Source organism: Athene cunicularia (genome assembly GCF_003259725.1).
Source record: "Athene cunicularia isolate RWA chromosome 1 unlocalized genomic scaffold, athCun1 chr1_part2, whole genome shotgun sequence".
Taxonomy (NCBI): domain Eukaryota; kingdom Metazoa; phylum Chordata; class Aves; order Strigiformes; family Strigidae; genus Athene; species Athene cunicularia.
Window position 1 is genome coordinate 70,114,746 of NW_020799092.1, and position 22,619 is coordinate 70,137,364.

General features: G+C 34.9%; 1 protein-coding gene across 1 annotated transcript in view; it reads left to right on the plus strand.

The window, feature by feature from the left end:
* PHTF2 (putative homeodomain transcription factor 2) overlaps positions 1-22,619 on the plus strand; it is a 69,551-nt gene that overhangs the window by 28,867 nt on the left and 18,065 nt on the right. Inside the window, exons 4-10 of the mRNA XM_026868493.1 lie at positions 2,808-2,877; positions 5,303-5,461; positions 10,606-10,771; positions 11,449-11,613; positions 16,506-16,707; positions 18,088-18,246; positions 21,420-21,638. Coding sequence (XP_026724294.1) covers positions 2,808-2,877; positions 5,303-5,461; positions 10,606-10,771; positions 11,449-11,613; positions 16,506-16,707; positions 18,088-18,246; positions 21,420-21,638 — 1,140 coding nt within the window. The remainder of the gene's footprint in view (positions 1-2,807; positions 2,878-5,302; positions 5,462-10,605; positions 10,772-11,448; positions 11,614-16,505; positions 16,708-18,087; positions 18,247-21,419; positions 21,639-22,619) is intronic.

A 22,619-nucleotide genomic window follows, 5' to 3' on the forward strand; every position in this document is an offset into this window, starting at 1 on the left:
GCTGCCCGCCCCGCTCCCCGGGCTCCCCCGCCTGCTCGCGGGGCGTCTCAGGTTACCGGGGGGGCGTGGGGGGAGCGTTTCTCCTGAGCGCAGCACCGGCGGCAGCCGGGCTGAGTGCCGTTCTTACACACAGGAGTCTACTGCGCGAAAACTGGGGCTTCTGGTGCCGATGTCGGAAGTGTTGGGGGGGAGAGAGCTTCCAGAAACGTTCTTGACAATCGCTACAATTAATGGCAAACGGAGGCCCCAGCGTGTGACTCGTTTTCAGGGTCCTTTCCACGACCATGAAAACCAACCGCCATTATGACAGAAGTTCTTGTAACTACTGCATCATAGGACATTATGCAAATAATTTATTGCAAATAATGCCTTGTGCTTATTCGAAACGCGTCTCGTTTGCCTCAGGAGTCCAATAACTAACAAATTAATGATGATGTCTATATCAGTTCGTGCTGACTGAGTTTAGTTAATAACAGTAACACTGAAACAGACTACTGAATTCAAGAATTGCATGTTAGTGCTTTAATCTCAAGGCTACTAAAGTACTGTTTATAAATGAATTTTACTAAAAATTTAAAAAAAGTGCAAAATCTGATACTATAACTTTATAGTTTAGTTAGAACTGTAATAGAATCTATTAAAATTGATTTTAAAAATCGTGCGAAAGAAATTTTACAATAATAGCAACTATGTTAAAGCATTTTTATTTAAACTTTATTTTTGCTATTAGCTTGAAATGTGTTCGGTGCTGAATAGAAATTATATAAACTAACTTGGATGGGCCTAAGCAGAACAAAACATTAATTTTTTAAGAATTAATGTTAGTTTGAAAAGCTGCCGTTTTCTACATCTATTGCAGATATTTGTGATTAAGAGAATGAAGAATTTGCATCTTAATAAAAGGAATTCTTTCACTGTGTGTGGCAAGAAGCAGAACCACCAATTCATTGTAATCAATGGACACTGAAAGTGTTCTAGATTTGACCAATGGAATTCTTAAAGAATGTCTCACCACTTGTTTTTCTATGAAAGATGCATCAAGTTATATTGTTGACTTATTCTTTTCTGAATTCTTTCTTTTAACTGAAAACATAATTTTAGCCACAGTGGTAGATTTCTCCTAGGATTGTGCATGTGTTTTCAGGGATTTATTTCTTCTAAGAGGTACATACATTTTTATTTAGACTTTAAAGAAAAATCTTGTGGCCCATAAATAGTTATACGTTTGAGTATTATTATATTATTCAGCATTTTATTTTTAAGCTTTGGATTTATTTTTTTTTAAGAAATAGAGTGGCTTACTTATGCAAGATTTCACAAGAATCTGTAGCTGGTTCTAGAATTATATTTTCCATTTCTAATTATGGGCTTGTTTTCTCATTCCACATAAAATTACTTCAGTTTTAGGACTGCTGTTCTGTAAAAATCTTGCATGTTAAGCTCTTTGCAGTGCTTAAGTCCACAATGCCACTGATTTTCTGTATTTGTCATCCCCATAGCGCATGTTGTCCTATCCATGTTTCAGTTCTATGTATTAATTCTGTTTTGTTTCAAGCAAATTTTCATTTTTCTTATAGACACATCAGGTGATGACTGCATAGTTCATTGTGAACAGTTTGGGTTTTATTTAAAAAAAATTTATATCAGCATGAAAAATAAATCCAGTTGAATTTAGATGTGAGAAATATTTTGAGCTGCACTCTACCTGTTTGAACAATTTGCTTGATATTGTTCTTACGAGGATTAACATTATCAGATTTCACTGATCTTTCATTGATAATAATTTCATTTTTATGCTTTTATCTGAATTTAATGTTTACATTTAAGGAATAAACGTTTTTATACATGGATGAAATATGACAATTATGAAAATTGGTAGTTCACCAGTGAATTTGACTGCTTTTTGAACGAAAACAGTTAAACCACTTCCATCATAATTCCATTTGTGTCCAAAATATTTTTTAATATATTATATTTTACTGTGTATGAATTTGTACTCTGTGGAATCATTATTGGCTAATGTGACCAAGAGCCTAATCTAAAGGGATCAGACTGAATTCACAGCTGTTTCTGAGGTGTGAGAGTGCAGCATCACATTTCAGCATTAAAAAGAAACTTGAAAGTTTTGCAAGATAGATTGGCTCTTCGGTGGAAGAAGATGCTGTATCTAAAAGACAAAATAAGCTTGCTTTTCCCCTGCTGCTTTCCTGTTGTGTGGGCGGTTTTTTCTCTTCTTTTTAATAGGATAATCTATATTCACTATTAAGAAAGATTCTATACTTTTCTAGAATTTGCATTTCTGACAGTGGAACTTACTGATTAGTGGCTTTTGCATTACATCATGATTTGCTACCTGGGTTTGGAATTAAGGAGTTGCAATGTAAGCATTTTGTGAGGTTTAATTAGACATCAAAGGAGAAAAGAGATTCAAGAAAGCAATTTGTTGCAAAAGTTCTGAAAACCTAATACAAATGTATTACTAATTCTTGCAAGTGTGTGCATATGTTGTCTGCATAATCCCAAACCATGGGAGATGAGTGTTCAGTGCTTAACTGTGTTTGAAAAATTACCTAATGGGTCAGTAATTGGTTGGGTTTTGTTTAGATTGTAAAGTGTGTAAAAGGCATTTATTGTGCCTTGTTCCTTGGAATGTTTATTTTATAGTACTTTAAATTTATGAAGTGGACCTATTTGTCTGAATTTTCAGTAGCAGTATAGCTTAAATACAATTACTGACCACATTATTTTTTCTTTTGTAATGTCTGTCATCTGCATGAATGTATTTTAATAGTATTTGCCTATTGCAGGGTTTGAGAAACAAACCAAAGAAAACAGGACATGTAAAACCAGACCTCATAGATGTTGATCTTGTAAGAGGTAGGTCCTGAGCTAGAAAAAGCTGACTTTCTCAGTGTATAAAAATAAATTCTATCCTGTGTCTTGTAACAAGAGTGTAAGTATTAAAAAAAAACAAACCAAAACCAACCAACCTTATCTAAGTCCTCCCTAAAGCAGATGGATAGGAAATATTGTTAAAAGATGACTTCTAGATTAAACTGAAGTCTTAAAAACTTGATGTAAATTTTGTTGTATAGATTTAGATTTTGAAAAAAAGAAGCACGTGGATTGTCATGCATCAAAGTTTTGGAGCTATTAGTTCAGAAATCTCCTATTGCCATGCATTCAGGCTTCTTCCGAATCTTCTGTCATCCAGAGGAAGAGGTTATGTTGAAATGTCTGGAGAGCAAAAATTGTCTAGACCTTGAAAATTTCTTGCCTGTTTTAAATAACAGAACAGCAAGAGAAGGTCAGATGATATGAGAGTTTTCAAAAAGCTTTTATTTAGTCTTAATTTATTTTAATCTTCATTTAATTTCCCTCATGCCTCATGAAGGCTAGGGAAAATATTATGTAGCATTTTTTCCCATGAGCTTGGCAGCCAGCGTGGTCTTCTGAATCCATTACAGGTAGTGCTCTTTGAAGTCAATCTCGAATTTATTAAAGCACTCTGCTGTGCTCTCGCCCTTAGAGATACACAGGCACCCTCACACCCGGAGCTGGCCTTCAGAGACCTGCTTACTTTCTTGCTCCCAGGTTGCTTCACCCCTTCACAGTTAGTCTGGCTTGACCTTTGCTAGCACTCCATGCTCACTTTCACACCTGCACTCACACGAGTTGCTGGCACCATGGACACAGGGGCCCCCTGACAATGCCTACTCTGCTGACACTCAGCCCCCGTGTGCATGCATGCTCACAGAATAGACCAGCCCTTGCCCGGGAGAGGGTTAAAGGGATTTAATAAGAAAACGGTACAGACTGCCATACAAGCAGTGTACTGAGAAGCAGCTATTAATGCATGACCAGTCCTTCTTATCCCTTTACCCTTCAATTTCCCTGCACTTGTTTCTCCCCAAGTCACCTAAACCTCTCCTTTCCCCACCCTTGGTTTCTTCCCTAAACACCCCATAGTAAGTCCTGTACAATCTTGAGCTCCTTTTTCCCCTGCATCCCATAATAAGTCCCATACCCCTGGGCAGCAACCCCCTTTTGTTGGAAGGGTGATCTGGAGAGCTGCTCCCTGTGGCTCATGGTGACAGTTTTACCCGAACAATGGGACTGATGCCTCTGCTGGGATAGCCCTGGTCAAGGTGCTCTTTCCATGATTTGGGTTCCTTCCTGCCCTCGTGCCTCTGTCTTGCTCTGGGCTTGTGGAGATGGGCCTCTGATGAGCTGATGGCTCCAGTGATGGGTCTAGGAGAACCCTGGTAGGGTATTATTTGGGCTATCCCTTCTGCTGTTGTCCCTTTGAGCTCCGCTGCAGGAGTGCAGATGAGCTTTTATCGCATCACCTAACAATATCACTTTCTAAAAATGGGAATGTGAGAGGAAGAAACAAAATCAAATAACGTTTGAACTTTAAAGAAACAGAATTGAAAACTAAATGTTTGTAGGAATTAAGGAACAGCAGTAAACCACTTCAATATAGTGATATACATGAATAACAGTGTTTTATCTGTGCCAGTACAGAGCTCACTAATGCCAGTTCTGCTTGGAAGCAAGGTGGACATGGGGTAGCAGCAAGCAGTAGTTGCCCTTTCCAAGCAGTAACCTTGTCAAAATTTAAGTTGCACCCCCATTAAGTAAATGATACACAGTTTTCTAGCTGCCAGAGAGGTGGGAATTTGAAGGAAGAAAAAGAAATGGAGGGATATGAGAGAGAGAAAAGGCATTTGAATGAGTGAGATGAAAAATGATGTAGGAGTGACAAAGATAAATTATTCTTTGGGTGTCTTCTCTGCACTTGGAGCTAGTTCTCAGTTGGACAGATAGTCCTCTATACTTCTCAACCTTACTCCATTTTCCTGAATGACATGGCTGGAGCAATTTACAGATGTTGATGTTTTACATCCCTTTGCTATGTTGGGAAAGGGCTCTGCTGTGCCTGCACGGGCATGTGGAGTTTTCATGCGACTTTCTGTTGCTTCATATCAAATTTCTGATATCTCGGCAACACAGAATAATTTTTATTAACTTATTTTCAAATAATTTTGACATAGTAAGAAATGGCAATATTTTGTTATTTTCACATTCCAAAATCTAGGTATTTGTGCATGTTCCTCATAATGGTAGTCAAGAGGGCACCAACAACCAATGCAAATTTTGGATTGAGGAGATAGTGAAATGGTGGAAGTATGAGATTTATTCAAATATAAGTAACTGTCTTAACTACTCTGCTGTTAAACAACTAAAGTGTTATTAGTTATAACAATGAAATATATTGAACTTTTTTCTTTCTTTAAAGGATCTGCTTTTGCTAAAGCAAAACCTGAAAGTCCTTGGACGTCTCTGACCCGCAAAGGAATCGTGAGAGTTGTTTTCTTTCCGTTCTTCTACAGGTGGTGGCTACAAGTGACATCGAGGGTCATCTTTTTCTGGCTGCTTGTTCTTTACCTTCTTCAAGGTAGAGTTGGATTACAGGATCAGCTTCAGCTGAATGCCTTATTTTAACCATATGGAAGCTGCTGTATGTTAGATGGGTCACTTTATGCTGTTAAGGTTCATTCCAATATTATTTAAATACTGGAATGATGCGGTCCCAAGCATGTGTCTTTTGGTTAACACTTATTTTACATATATACAGGGACCATACTGACAATGTAAAGATTTCCTCACAAGCTTTCTTCAGCATTTAGTACACCTGTTAGTTTGTCATTTCTGTATATAATTTAGGTTTCTGGGACTACTATCTACTTTAGTTCAGGACTGAGCAATATCAAAGAAACCTTTGTCTTAGGCTGTGTACTTTCTCTTGGGCTTTTAGTCTTTCCGGTATTTGTGCAGATCAAGAGCTCTGGTCAAGAAGTAAGCAAGGCCAAATCTGCCAAGGTGTGTGCAGCTTGTGCAGCCTGGTAGGGTGATCTGTTTGACCAGTTTCCAGTTGTCCTTCCATGTGTTATTTTGTCACATCAGAGACAGTGAACCTCTAGTTTATACTTTAGCCAGACCTCAGCCATTCTCCTGAATGACTGGCGAATGGGAGGCTTATTGTCCTGTGTACTTCTGCTGGTTTTTCCATTGGGGAAAATGGAAATGGGGAGATTTCCATTGGCCATTGGGGAAAATGGTAATGGGGAGACTATGCATCTGAATTTTATACATCCTAGATTATAGAAGGACTTTTGTGCACCTGTTAATGAACAGAAGGTAATTCACGGATTCTGGGATGCTCAGTCTTGAGTTCCAGTTATCTGGCTTTGTGCTTCTGTTAATTATATGTAACATATAAGAGGAAAATTAGAAAGGGAAGAATGTAATGTAGTGAATCAGTATCTAACTGTGAAAGTCACCAGAAGAATAAGTGTATCAGAAGCATGTATAACAGAAATGGAACAGAAGGTTAATGAAAGTTTGGAGCCATTTAAGTACCCTGAGAAGCTAAATAGCTGATAATTTTTCCACTGAAATGCAATTAAAATACAATATTACTTTTTCAATTTTGCCATCTGTCCTTGCAGTTGCAAATCACTGTATCATTTGGAATTTGTATTTAAAACAAGAAATAGAGTTTTGGGGGGAAAAAAAAAAAAAAGTCAGTGCCTCTTATGTGGTGATGTTAGCAGCTATAAAATGAATTTCACAGTGCCAGTGCCTCAAAAGTTGAAATATTGGCAAATACTCATGTGGTGTCCTATCAAAACTACTTATCCCCATTTCTGAGATAGATGCTTAAGAAGTATTGTTGCTTATGTTAGCATTTATATATACTATGGTAAATGATCCCATAGTGCTAATAATTTTAATGTAATTTATAGTAATATAGGTAGTAAAATACATGTTATAGTTTGTTTGTTACCATGTCCATAGGTGGCTTATTCTGAGAAACATTATTATAGTAATTTTTTATGTTCCCATTCTTAAATTTTTTTAAAAAATATACCCACATTTAATTTGTGGAGCCTTCATAAGAATCTAAAAGCAGCAAAATAGTAAAGACAATGCAGATTCTGAGTGAAAGCAAGTTTTTTAAGACATTAGTTAGAGCTATCTTGTAATTAATTATTTTTCCCTCAGATTTCTTGGGATCTGTGATTTACTGAAGTTATGATTGGAATGTATCATTTCCCTAATCCATATAGTCTGTAATGTGACAAAATATTTCTGAGGTTGTGAATTAACAAATACTGGACAAGGATTAATAGTATTATATATTACACTATAATCCAACTATTTGAAACATTTATTTAAATTGTACTGAATTAACCACAGAGTTTTTGATGGTTTTTGAAATAAATTGAAAGACTTATAACATATGCATAAGTGAAATTTAATTGACAACATTTTTTATAGAAAACAACCCCCATCAAGCCTCTACTTCTAGCTTCTATATACATATTGCTTATATTATACTCAGAAGGTGTGCTCAGTTATTAATTTCATAGAAAATCAGTAAGACCAAAACATCAGGAATCTATTATGAAAACTTAACAACAAAACATTTCAAATTCTGGTGGCCATATTTCTGCCCTAAATCTGAATTTTGTATTGTAGCTTGCACTTTTTGTAATCATGACAGATTCTCACTAACACTGTTCTAAAATAGTCTAACTGTATTTTGTTTATATATATTTAGTTAAATAATTTAATTATGAACAGAATTTTCTATAGATTTATGAACTTCATTACTTGGAATTATTGCTTTGAAATTTATTAGCAGGATACATGCTAGCATTTATGTAGGTCTACAGAAAAGAATTATTTCCTTGGCTGTAGATTTAAATTACAGATTTTTATTTGCATTGGTTTCCTTTAGTATAAAGCATGATTAGCAAAATGTGTGATAAGAGAACTGCAGAGAAATGTTTTTTGTCCAAGGTCATGGAACAGACAGATAAATTAAGGTAGAAGTTAAACCTTTTACTTCTGACTCCTTATCCATTTAGTTTATAGCATTACCTCATTTTTACTTAAAAATGCTTCTATAGGAAAATGAAATGTGAAATTATAATGTGTATCTATTGTGTATTTCTTAAGTATGAAACAAGAAACTTCAATAGTGATATAATGATTTTTTTTTATTGTGGTGAGGTGCATATACATGTATGTATGTATTTTTAAACTTCATAAGGCAAATATTTCAAAGCTTTAAATGCTGTAAAAATAAATGCTTGGTCTTTGAAATATACAATTGCTTGCTTTGATACAGCTTTTCGCTCTAAGTGATATAATTTCATTTGTGCCCATTTCACAAAATAAACCACTGTCATTTGGAAAAGTACAAATCCAAATACTGTAGGTAAAATAATAAAGTGGTGTGAGAAATTCTGTTCTAAGACCTAGCTGTTGGTAGAAGCAATTCTAGGATAATCTGAACTACAGTGTATTGACACACTGTGCAGAAAGAAGTTCTTGGGTTTCCTTCCTATCCTACTGACAAGATCAGGAGATTGGTAACATTTTCTTAAATCTGTGGTAACCTGCCATCTACAGATTTGTATCTTCTGGAAGAAGATGATTTCTTCTAGAGCACTGTGCTTTGTTAAATGTTTTTTAAGTAGCAGAAGAAACCTTGTAGTGATGTTTGAAATTGTTTTGTGGAGGCCTACCTCCTGCAAGTCATTTCATATGGATCTGTAGAGCTCTGTGTTCTTAGTATATATTCATCCAAATTGTATGGTAGGAGTCAAAACTGACTATTTATTTACACTGTATATCTTATGAAGCTAATTGTATGTGTGAGAAACTCAGAGAATCTCATTTAGAAAGGGGTAATATTATCTGTACCTTTTACCATCTGTCCCTTTTTCTGGCTTATTTTTTAGTAAGTTGGATTTGTCATTGATGCATACTGTCTTTCTGAAAAACCTCCTATGGCAAAAACTTAGTCCACATGTAGTAGTAAGAGATGTTCTAAGTGTTCTGCATAATACTCCTGTGCTTTAATTTAGAAAAAAGACTGATGGGGAATTAGAAATAGATAACTACAACCAAAAATAATTCCATTGTTTTGTACATTCATTGTGTTTCTAATAGTGGTTACCTTGCTAAAGATTTTTTCATGAAAAACACATCCAGTCTCCTTTTAGTGGAAAGCATCACATCCAAGTGTCTACTGTGTTAGCCATGGCTTCATGTGATATTTTAGGTGTTTGAATGTCGCACATAAATTTGCATATGGCTGTATTTTTTTCCAATTATTTTTACTAGAGAACTGTGAAGGCTGTTGAACTTGTACCATGTATTACCTGTGCTAGGAATAGATCTAAGTTATGGGACTTTGACTTCTTAATGGTACAAGAACAAAACCAAGATTTCATGGGACGTGCGGATGTTAGGCACAGAGAATTATTCCCCTGTTCTGTTTCTGAATTGTTTCTTGGATTTTTTGTTTTTTATCTTGATAGCTTCTCTCAGCTGTGTTACAGCAAAGAACACAGTACTTCAAGCTATAGAAGCAGAGTAATAAAAACATACAATAAGCAGAGAAAAGAGAGGGATTGCCTCTTTTGTCTGCCCCATGCCTGTTGAATGTGTTTGGATTGACTTGAAGCCTGTAAAGACGTTTCTAAGATGTAGAAGTGGTTGAGCTCTGGGTACAGGAGCAAGAAGAGCTGTGTGGGTGTTGACTATATATGAAAAGCTGCTTATAGGGTTACAACAGTTAACTATGGAATTGGAAGCTGCCCCTTTTCCAACCACAAGTGCTAGTTGGAGTCCTGGTCACTTCAGCTGGACTACCTCATAGTTTACATGGTTTGTCTTTGATCTTTCCTCATTACTAGAAAATATACACCCAAGTATATATGAAATGTAAAGAGGGTTGCACTTATGCATGTCTGTCTAGCCAAATGTGCAATTTTGTCATTTTACTGGAATATGGAGTTTAAAATGCATTCTGCTAGAGAATATAAAGTTTCTAGTCTCAAGTCTGTTGGTTGTTGCAGTGTCGAAACAGATGTATGGTTCTACAGAATCACAGGCTAGTTGAGGTTGGCAGGGATCTCTGGAGGTTGTCTCATCCTAACTCCTGCTCAGAGCAGGGCCAGCTAGAACAGGTTGCTCAGGGCTGTGTCCAGTCAGGGTTTGAGTATCTCCAAGGATGGAGAGAATTCAACCTGTCTGGACAGACTGCTCCTGGATTGAGTCCTGCACTCACCTACCTGTTGCACTGTGCTGCATCATTCTACGTCATACAGAATTAAATTTATTTGGACTTCTTTAAGGATGACATTTACTGTTTGTTTTTGTCTCCTACTGAAATTTCACCTTAATTTAAAATTGTATCCTGATGGATCTGACTTTCCAAATACTTTTTTTTCTACACCCCACCCCCCCCTTCTTTCTGCTGCCTTTTTTTTGACCAATAGCTATAATATCATAAGTGTAAAAAGATCTAGATATTAAGGCAGTAGGCAAATGTTTAAATCGTTATTACTGCCTATTTCATTGCAATTATAATGCCTTCCTCTCAGAATTACATGGGTTGGTTTAAAATGCAGGTAAAGGACTACATCTGACTTTTTCTCTTTTTAACAGAAGCCATATAATGAGTTGGCTGTTTCAGACGTTTCAAATATTGAATTCAACTTCATTTCCCTTCTTTTCCAGTTGCTGCTGTAGTGTTATTCTATACAGCCCAAAGCCCACATAATATACCTCTGACAGAAGTAATTGGGCCAATATGGTTAATGTTGCTACTTGGAACTGTGCATTGTCAGATTGTTTCAACACGAACTCCTAAGCCATCTCCCAGCACAGGGGGTAAAAGAAGAAGGTATAGTCTATGTTAAAGTACTTATAATTTAGGATTGTTAAACTATTCTAAAGAATGTGCATGAAGAAATGTAGGGCTTTACAGTCTCTGCTTTACAACAGATGAGAAATTGGTGCTCTGTTGTTATCTGAAATTTATAATGGGTGCTTAATTGGAGCTCTTTAACTTTTATGCATTGACTAATTTATGCATTGTTTTATTTGAATTTTAATGCATTGAATCTGACATTTTGTCTCAGAAGAGCTTGTATCTGAATAGTGGTGAAGTGACAGTATTTATCTTACTGCAAATTTAGCTTTAGAACTCTTTGCAATACTGACTAATTTCTGTGGGAAACATACATTAAAGGAGATGCTATTGGAAGCATGGAACTTAAGTCTTCCAGCACTTCACTGAGTATGGTTTGCTACAGTGACTTGTCCCATTAAAATGGGAAAACCTGCAGTAGTGAATTTTGCAGGTCTAAGCCTCTGATGATGAGTTGAAGTGTATGTGTTATGATAATGTGTTATGCATAGTTTTATTAAATGGGGCTTATTAAATTGATGTGATAAAGCTTTAGCAAAATATTTTTAAATCTTGCTTGTTTTTGCATGCTTAAACTGCTGAACACATTATAGAACTAGTAGATTGCACTTTATAAAGCTACCTTCCAATTTTAATCTCTTCTGATGAAGGAAATTAAGGAAAGCAGCACATTTGGAAGTACATAGGGAAGGAGATGGCTCTAGTACCACAGATAACACACAGGAGGGAACAGTGCAGAGCTACGGTACAAGCACCTCTTGCAGTATTGGCGCTGTCTTCAGAGATATCTGGCATGCTGCTTTCTTTTTATCAGGGTTTGTATTTATTCAAGGCTACATATGTGTTAAAGATGCACTATCCCTTTTCTAAATAAGTAAACATTGATGTAATGATTAAACTTTTATTGATCTAGGTTTTGTAAAACTAGATAGTAAACTCATCTCAGTATTTGAACATGTACTAATGTGTTTTCTCTTGACTTTTGAAAATGCTGATGCAGTAATTTTGAAAAGATATTGAACTAACTTTTAGTTAAATTATATTTTCATGTGGGCTATCAGGAATGAACCAACTCAGTTCATTTCTCAATTTTAATCCAATGAGAAAATTCAGCTCTTTAATTTTACTTTATTGCATTAGTTCCTTATTACTCTGAGAGAATGCTTATTGAATTCTGTCACTGTCGTCAAATCACAGACTTTTCCTGAAGGAAAAGCCTTCAGGATACAAATCGGCACAGTGTTTAGTTTATAAATAAACATCAAAGATATAATTTTCTAATGATGGGAAGAACCATCTAACCCTGTTACATTCCAAAGCTGTTTTGCAAACGATTGATCTGCTAATGCACTGCTATGGGCAAATAAAAATTTTTTTTAAAAAAAACATTCTATAGCAGTCTGTGTTCAAGATATGCTCATAAAATAGTATGAAATTGAGAAAAGGGATACTGCAAGTTATTACATTGATGTTTTGTTGTGCATGCTGCATCTTAAATATGGCAACACTAACATGTCTGTCATAGTTGTGATATGTGCTCTTAACCACTGGTAAAGCTTATGTTACATTCTGGGAATATCTAGTAGAACTCTGGAGAAGTTTTAAAAATGTTTAAAAATATTGCGAGAGTTCATCTGACTTTTTCATTTGTAGATTAAGCTAGCTTTAATAAATTGGGAATCATAGTAACAGACACTACTGCTGTTCTTTGAATCTGTATGCATTATTTTCTGGTATGTTTGGAGTGTAATCTTCTAAACTTTTGAATATTTTCCATTCACTAAAGATAGTGATCTGCAACAAGAGGAGGACTGTTCTAAGATTTATTTTTTTTTTTTTTCTCCTTACCTCCCCTCATATTTGGCTCAGTGTTTTCATTTAAGAAGGGTTGTGTGGGACTTGACTCTAAGGATGTGTTTAAACCATTTACTGAGAGGTAGCATGTGTATATATATAGATGTTAAGCCTCAATAATGACTACTTAGTATGTACAGTATCATCAAAGGCTAAAGAGCACAGAGTGACTGAGAATACTGTAAGTAGCCCTTACTCGTTTGTTACCTCTTCAGTTGCAGAGGCACAGTTGTTTGTATGTCTGGAGCCATACAAACCATACCAGGAACTTGTCCAGCTGAAAAATAACATTTTTTTTTCCCATGAGATCATGCAGATCAGTTTCTTTATGTAGTTTTTTTCATGGTAATGCAAACAGTTTTGTCAGCACAGTGGGATGGCAAAGTGGGGCTGGGAATGAGTAAACAGGAGTACATTGACTACTTGGTGATGTTGCTGAAGAAAATCTTTATGAAACCTCAGTGCAAGGAAGTACAAGTGGCATCCATCCTGTTTCTTAAGACCTATTTTGAAGCTCTTGAGATAAGCACGTTAGAATGTTTCATTAGTGTTTATTTACAGCAGTTTTTCGCATATTAAGCTCTGACATACCATTTCCTGGAGATCTAAGTATAGGTCTTAAACATATGGTTTCAAAATTAACCTTAGAAATTATGTTCTTTGCTTTAGAGCATGACCCTGTGTACATAGACTATTTGCCTATGCTCAGGTCACTGGTAATCTGGAACTGTGTATTCAGTAAATATCCTCTTGAATGGTAAAACTTCTGACTAGTAAAATATAATTCTAAACTTTAATTAAGCACAGGAGCAATTTAGAAAATACTAATTACTAGTTTTACAGGAAAGGAGGGCAATATCCAAATAGATAATTTATTTAGAATGTAATACTGATTTGGGACATTGCTCTCTGTATGTGTCCTTACTCCAGTTATGGAAATCTTACAATGGTGGCTTCTGTAGAAGTTTTGCAGCGTGAACAGGTAGGAGAGTTTTTTGACCAACCCCAGAGTAAATACAGGGAAATAGAATAGAATACTTGACAGTGAAAATCTGCAGTCTTCCAGAAACTTGATTTAAATATTCCTTAATATTTTTCTCTAGCTAATGTAAAAGACTGAAAGTCATTCTTGACTTAGGTTTTGCACATGTTCAAGTTTCTTAAGAAACACCTTGGATTTCTTCACAGTGTTGTCCTGTCTTGCTCTTAAACATTTTTAATTCTAGCAAGAAATTTAAAAAGTTGATTAATGATTTATATATATAGTAATTATAGGAAATTATACATTTATATCAGATAGGGAAGTATTGTTTATGTTTGGTTTTTTTTTCCTTTAACACAGTATAGTGCATGAAAGTGTAACTTCAAGCCCAAATGTATGCTTTTCTGGCTTGAAGCTTACACTTAAATCAAGGGATTATTAAAAAAAAATAACTTTGATTTCTATGTTAGAAAAAAAGACTTGAGTCAGGTTACCTGTTTCTCAAAATGAGCCTTAGTTGATATCAGATTAATATTTGTCTTGTAGTTTTAGCACTTAAACATTGCTTGAGTAGTGAAGTCCTACCTGAACAAATTCACATACATTCATCCATATGTTCTTTTTTTCTCTTACTATTCCTACTCAACTGTTTGAGGCTACTTGTTCCTAGTAGCTTTCAAGTTTCATGTGAAATGTATAAAAGCTTCTCAAATCAAACTTGGAGGAGTTGTCCTGTTATTCCACTCATACAGTTTAGTAACTGGTGGAGTAACTCTCTCTGACTGAATATGTGTATGTGTGTATGTGATAGCTGCATTACCTTTTACGCTGCTAAAAATAAATTTTTAGAAAGTGCCAAAAGTATATTTAATACATTAAAAATTGACCTCTCTGGGTTCTTGATTATTGCAGCTAATTTAGTATTGGTGCTAATTCTTTAGTGCTTACAAACTCAGAGCTTACTGAAACTTACTATTTCACAATGAGTTGCCTCTGAAAGGCTGATACTTGCTTTATTCCAGAAGTAGAACGGCAGATTTTGCCATAAAATTATAAGCTATTATCTTCATTAACTGTATTAAACAGTGACATCATGGAATGCCATGGAAATAAAGTTCTAACATGTTAACTGTTGATAGTTTGACCTTTTTGTCCGAAGCCTCAATAATGTTTTAGATCTTAACAGACCTAGAAAATTAAAACTCTGTATGCGAGCTACCTCTGGTAATCTGCAAATGGGAGGCTTACTAACTGCTTCTCCACCACAAAACACATGCTAAAACATCTTGCTGTCTCTTTACATTTGTAAGGTTATAATAAAAATTAATCCATGCAAGTATATAATAACCATAGAAAGTGTCTCTGCTGGTTTTGTACTAATTTAGAAATAAAGTTGACTAAAAATTTGGGGAATAGGTCAGGGAATAGTAGGTGACTTCTATAGCTTTGCTGTTAGCTTTCTTCCAGGGAGGGGTGAAGGGAGGTGGAATTAGATTAAAGATGGAAAAGGAGAATGAAACACCTCAGTAATGTTGTCTCTTCATTATTTTGTCTGCATTCCAACAGATTAATTGCTTCTTTTTGGATTTCTCTATTTTATCCAGCTCTCCCTAGACATTTGTTGTGTTCAAGTCTCCCTTGTATATGTGGAATACCTTGGGAGGAATGTGAGGAGAATATCCCAGTTTTTCCGATTTGTTCAATGTGCACATTAAAAAGGAATTTAATCTTCTACTGTGTAATCTAAGCTCTCACAAAATGCCTCACTCCTTAAAGGTGATGTGTATTCCCTCATAAGAGCACCAGATCAATTGACAGACTCTTGATATTTTTATGACCTATGTCCAGTGTTCTACTTTTAATAAAAAGAAAAAAAGTCTGGAAAATTGATTTATAATGTTTTTTTTATTCTTTTCCACACAAGTGGTGTTGTTCTCAAAATCTAATAAATACAAGATATTAATTGCTTTTCTGATTCTTTCCATGTAATTTACTTTGAGAATACAGAAGTTTAAGTGAAGACTTAAAGTAGTCTCTCTTAATAAGGTATCAAGCAGCTATTCCTTTTCATCCCTTCATCAACTGTACTTTCTAATTTGAAGGTGTAATCATCCAAATGTTTGCTTTGAGAAAGCCTTTTTCTGGCATTAGATATTTTTGCTCCTACATCTGTTGACTGAATAAGGGCCTTGTCTTGAGAATGTTATGGAAGACTATTAGTCAATATTAGTAGTCTTAATAATAATACGGAAGCATAATTCATAGACTTTTTTTGTGATTTGAAAACAGGCTTAATCAGTGTGATTGTGAGATATACCAAAATGTTGCCGGGGTGTTACTGGATAATATGGAAAAGGATAAATCATCATCTGTTTAGTCGAGTTGCTAATAAGCAGAGTGAATTTAAAACAACAAAAAATATATGTGTGCAGGGTACTAAATAACATGTTTGTTTGCAGCTTCAGGAAGTGGCATACTTGCTTTGAATTAGTAACACCAGAAGAATCTTTAGCATACCTCTTCTTTTATTAAGATGGAGAAGTTTCTCTTTACATTTGAGGCTTGTGGTTCTTCTATTGCCAAAGTCACTGTGAAGTTTTAGTTTTTAAAACATAGGTTTCCTTTTCTGTTAGTAACTAATAATATGATTTTCTTTCAGACACTGACAATTTATTTTGTAACAGTTTTAGGAAAGAATGTGTATTATTTAAAAGATGAAACAGTTACAAATATTGCATCAAATGTTAATATTATTATCTTGTGGTCAGCTTAATAGTAGCACTAAAACATTGGTTGAGAGGGATAAGCAGGATTTAGACTGGGAAAAAAATTGAGTCATTAATTTAATACATGTATTTGTTTCAAATATAGATCTAAGAAAGCAAAAAACTCAATAGATAAATCCACTGAGACTGATAATGGCTACGTGTCCCTTGATGGGAAAAAGACAGGTAAAAGCAGTGAAGAATGTGTACAGGCCCATGAACGTCGATGTGAGGTGATTAAGCCAGAAGAGTCAGGGTGGAGCACAGCAACAGTGAGGGATACCTTCAACAATCAAAGTCATCACAAAGTAAGTCTGCTTCATTGCTTTCAAAGAAGGATTATTAATTTGTCAAATGGTATGTGAGTTGTATTTTATGATGCTTTTCATGTTTTAAAAATGAAATTAGTCTTAGGGTCCTGGAGCTAAAAATTATGTTAAGTCTTCTTATTTCATCCTTATTCCTAGCCTTTCCTTTTTCTTGTAGGGAGGATCCTTACTGACATCTAAGCATTCTTTGCCATTCTGTATTTCAGTGCACAAATTTGTGTGCTATCTTTTTATCTGTGTGTTTTTCCAGACCAACTAAACACAGTGTACCTTTTCCTGCCTTTATGATACACTCTGGGCACAGGTCTGTCTCTGTGCAAAAATGGAACAAATTTTGGATTACTGACAATTTGTACTTTGAGGTCATTCTGAGTATTTGCCTGTGAATTATCTTCCTTTTCCTTTTTTTTTTTTTTTTTTTTTTTTTTTTTCAAGATTATTTTTTTTTTTTAAATCTCTGTACAAGGTGAGGAAAGCACAATTTTCCTTTCAGTGAAGTAGGCAGGACTCTTTATAGTGAGGAGCAGGGATGAGATGGAAACATATGAAGCAGAACTTTTAATTTGGCTGTGTCTGATCTCCTGGATATCCTATTTTCATCTTACTGTTCTATGGAATAGCTTTTCCAAAACGTTTTTCCTGGCTCTCTTGTCATTGGCATTTGAACGTATATTGACTGCCACTACAGCTCTTATACTTGACTCTGTCTCACTGGTATTAACCATCAATGAACAATCATAGCAAGGGTTTTTCCATGATAGTATCAAAGGGAAAGTCTACAAGTACACATTTTTAGAAAGGAAGGGCATTCTTTGTGGGTTTAATAGCCAAATTACTTAAACCCTTTAAAGACCCATATGATTTAAGACAGAGTGAAGGTTCATCTCAGCGCTAACTTTACTCTGCTCTGCAGAATGTGCTTTCTCAGCAGTGATGGAACTGAGGCTCAGTTGTCTTTATCAATTACAAGCATTTTGCATTCTTGTTGAAATACAACAAATCAAGATTATTTTTTTTTTTTAAAAAAGTAATTTTAAAGAATTTTAAGTTTCTTTCATAGAACGAATGAAATGTCTATATTTAACTTGCTTGGTGAGTATGCCTCCACCTTACAGAGAAGTTCACAGATGCTAGAATAGTCTGCTCTTTTCTCCTTCTCATCTCTTCCTCCAAGGACAATGCATTTCAGTGCTGCTGCAAAAAGTAGAAAAGACATCCCAGACTGTTCTGCCTGTCAGTCTTTCCCTGATTTAACTGAGCATAGATAATAATGTTGCAGAAGGAGATTTGATTTCAGTAGAGAGCAAGACTTAGTAAATATGAGTGTTTGTCTTAATCATACTATATTTCTTGTACTAGGATACTCACAGGACTGTGACAAATTTATCAGATGAAGTTTCTAGTGAAGAAGGGCCTGAACCTGGATATTCTTTACGTCGCAATGTAGAACGCACTTCTAGTGATTGTACACTTCGAAACAGGAAATCTCACCATTATAAGAAACACTATCCTCTGGAGGTATGTTCTTTTCCATTGTTTTTTTTCTGTAAATTGTTAAAACTTTTTGGTTTATTATTGAATATATACATTTTCCTTAAAAGTTTTCTTGTATATTCGATTTTAGGAGACTGTTGATTGTAGGTTGTGCTAGTGGGGGACAGGGATTTTCTTTTTTTCGTAACAGCATTTTGAAATTAAGAGTTTTCTATTTAGTTGGTTTGAGCTTCACCCTCTTTTTCAGTTGTAAGGAGCCTAAAATATATTCTGTAGGTCTTGACTCAGGTTATGGCCAGCTCTGTTGCTGTCTTTTGACACCGCTTATCTCCTCTGGAAACTTGATTTGTTACAGAAACAGTAGTAGTGGGCAATTTGCAAATTTTCATCATGCTAGTGAAGATGTTTCTCTCCTTTTAATTAGTATTTTGGATTCACTAGCCTTCTTGTGGAGAAGTTTGACTACTTCTGAGTTTTCATTTCCTTATGTTTATTGAAACAATCATTTAAAATACTGTCATGACATCTTAACAAAATTGTTAATGCTTAAAAATACTGAAATTTTACGAGACTTGATGACATCGTAGTTTAGAAGAGGGGAATTCATAGGTTACATATTAGCAGAGTCCTTAACTGTAAGGACTTGGACATCGAAAGAGGAAGGGATATGTTACTGTGTTTTCATTTATGTCTTCAATTTTAAAGAAATTATGCTCTTTTTTGTTAATGGTATGTAACTTAACAGATCTATGGATTTTTTTTTTTAAAGGCTGTATTGCCATTTTTTCACTAAGACTATGAGAAAAGAGTGTAAAGTGTAATTTCAGCTGGACAGAAGTCCATTTACAGTTGGGTTTAATAAGCAGAGCCCCATGAGTAAGCTTTCTACTTGATGTAAGAAATGTCTCCTTAGAAGGGTTCAGATACTGCTTTCTTTGATAATAGTTGCAAAGCCTTGAAGTTGATGCTTTGCATAAAAACATTATTAGATAATTTTCTCTTCTTTCATTTATTTCTCACAGACTTTGGTTAAAAAGATCCAGAAGGCTAATAGATTTGTGTTTAATGCCTTATGCATGTTTGGTTTAGGATAACTGAACAGGTTGATACTTGGAACTGTTTGTTTCATGTTATAAAAGATGTCTCTTGACTGTATATTTGTGCAGCTGTTAGTGCTTGACAAGAGGAAACAAAAAGACATGATTACAGTTAATTTTTTTTCAGCTTAAATGTATTTTTTTCTTGCATAGAGTGCTTCAGAGGGGAAGATTAGATATCTTCAGAAACTGAAGAGACTAAATTTGGTCTGTGTGTAGCTTTGGCAGTAATATTTTATTCTTGTTCCCTATTTACTTATCTGACTGATGCCATGAAAGAGGAAGCCTTTCTTTGTTGTTACAAACTCGCCTCCCCCACACGATTACAAAGGAAATGAAACAATAGTTTTCAAATCTGTGAAAGATTTCTTTGTATTAAAAAAAAAAATAAATTAGTGAAGTCAGTGGATATACTCTCAAGTTCTATCCTACATTTTCTTTTATCTTCATGTTTATTTGTCAACTTAATTGTTGTTTGAGCAAGCATTTTTAATGTTCTTACTTTATTAACTTCAAGACTCAATGGTACTCAGTAGTGACTGCCTTCTATAAATGTGTGTTTTGTGTCTCTTTTTTTGAAAAAAAAATATTTCTGTGTCTCTGCACTGATGATATTCCTCACTTCGTAAAAGAAAGGGAAAGAATTCAGACCAATTTTTTTCTAAATATTTCTTTAAGAAATTGCTTACATGAAATACATTAAGCATGATTTTAGGGGAGAACAAAGAACATTTCTTCAGATAGTCATGCATTACAAATCATATCAGTTCAGTAAGTCTGCTGAAGCATTGCTTGATTATTTTTTTTTAGTGTAAAAAATTGTGTATATTCTCGAGAGAAACTAATAGAAATAAATAAATTTTGTGTTAAGATGGAACAGAAATTGCCAGAGAAAGGCAATGAGTAGGATTGTACTGCTTTTAAGACTACCTACTGTCTTGCAGGAAATGGATTCTGTTTACTGTAGAAAGTAGTTTAAGGTTCTGCATTCTTATTCTGAAAACAACATTAGATTGTTTTATGTGTATGCATGGGGAGATCTTAATGTCCCAAATTTAATGTTTTTCTTTCTTCGTCTAAGATATAGGTAAAATGTGAATGTAATAAGGCATGCTTGTTTCTCAAGTACAGGTTGTTTAAAATAATTAAAATTTTATGTATGACTATGTAGATTACACTTATACCTAGCATTAGCTATGTATAATTTTGCTTATTTTTTCTCTCTATGCCTAATGTATCACATTCTTCAAACAAGCGCACTCTGTCTTTGAGGTGTGTTACTATTAACAATGTGGGAATGTGATTTGTGGGGGACTTTGAGAGTCAATTCCTCTTCTGTTACAGGCTCTTAGATTTAGAATGTACTTCTGGAACTATCAAGCTTTCTTTTAAAACTACTTAAATTGTGTCCACATATGTTCCTTGAGAGGCTATTTGAAGTGCCTCAGGTCTTGGATGACTGGAAATATCTGTCCCTTCTTCCTCCAGGGCCTTGCCCTTTCTAGAGAAAGAATTCCTTACTATATGTAAGTTAATAAGTAGCTATTAAAGTACTTAAACAACTAGAGACAGAAAATCAAAATGTCAAATTAATTTAAAATACTTCTTGAATGATCCTTTTCTCACTGTCCCATTTCTGTGTTACAATTTCAGTACAGTGTACATGGCTCTAGGCCTCACTTTTACATTTTCACTAAAATAAGCTGTAAAATGTTTTAAAAGAGGCTTAATTTATAGCTTATAAAATTAGAGACATAGTTGGAGGCTGTGGCTTGATAATTGCTGTTAAAGTATAAATTAATGAGTTCTAAAAATCTGTAAAATAGTTATTTCCTTTTAATATGATTTGATTCTTCATTATGTGACCCCCTACCCAACAAAGCAGGGACCATGGATGGTTACTTGTGTTTGTACAGTGTCTAAAAATGTGCAACCTCTTAGACACTTCTTTAATAAACATGTAATTTTTTCTGATGAGAGAGATAATAGATTGAAACATAAAAACCAGGTAAATGCAGATTCACTAATTTGAACTGTTCTGTCAGGAAACAATGTAGAAAAACAAAGTTTCATTAATTCCAATGTGTATTTTAATTTCAGGATACACCTAAATCAGGTACTAGCTGCAGTTCTCGGTGTTCAAGCTCCAGACAAGATTCTGAGAGTGCAAGGCCGGAATCGGAAACGGAAGATGTGCTGTGGGAGGACCTCTTACACTGTGCAGAGTGCCACTCTTCCTGTACCAGTGAGACAGATGTGGAAAGTCCCCAAGTGAATCCATGTGTGAAGAAAGAATACAGAGATGACCCATTTCATCAGGTTGGTATCCACCAATTCTGATTACACAGAAGTTCAATATTATCAGCTGTGTCATATGTGAAGAGGTCTGGGAGAAAGAACTATATATTAAATGAAAGTAACAAAGCCAAAAATTATTTAATTATAACAAAGCAAGTGTGATTTCTGCCACTCAGTCATTAATTTGTCAAATGAAGTGGATATGACTATATACTGAAGTAGCCTACAGAATGAATATTCATGTGTTTTAGTTGAGGACATGTACTGATTGATTTGTTTCTTTTGTGGTAGATGGTTCTGTTTGGTTTGTTGTTTTTTGTTTGTTTTTTTTTTTCTCTAGTGGGATTACTTATTTGTGAGCACATAGCAGACATCTTTCTGTTTGCTTATATATAAATACATAAAAAAGCAAACAGATAACATACATAGTTTCTAATGTTACATATGTATATACATGATCATACATGTGAATTATATGTGCCTAAATTCTATTTAGATATAATATTTTTATTTTTACCTTAAAGCTAATAATTTTATTTCCTTTCTTTAATGCTACTCTGTAGCAACATATGGGCAGTCATTTCTGTAAATTTTAGTGTTTGTTGGGCAGCACTTCAGCTGTAGCCCTGCCTTGGGTTAATGTTGGACAGAATCCATTGCTAATACTTAATCAGTAACAATTAAGTATTTAGTCTTCATTTGATAAAATCCATTCAAATGTTATAGTGCCAGTTATATTTGTAGTACAAGCTTTATCTTTAAACTGCATGTTGATTGCATTCCAATTTGAACCATTTAACTGAAAAAATGGAGAGAATGTGAAACATTCTTCTGGGTAAACATGTCATATGTGTTGGTAGTGCATCATCAGTGCTAAGGAATGCCATGCAAGAGATGGTATTAATGCTAGCTAAGGAAAAGAATTTCAAAAGACAGGATTTTCACTCATAACCAGAATGGGGGAGGGGGGGGGGGGGGACCTTCCCCCCAAACCCTCAAAAG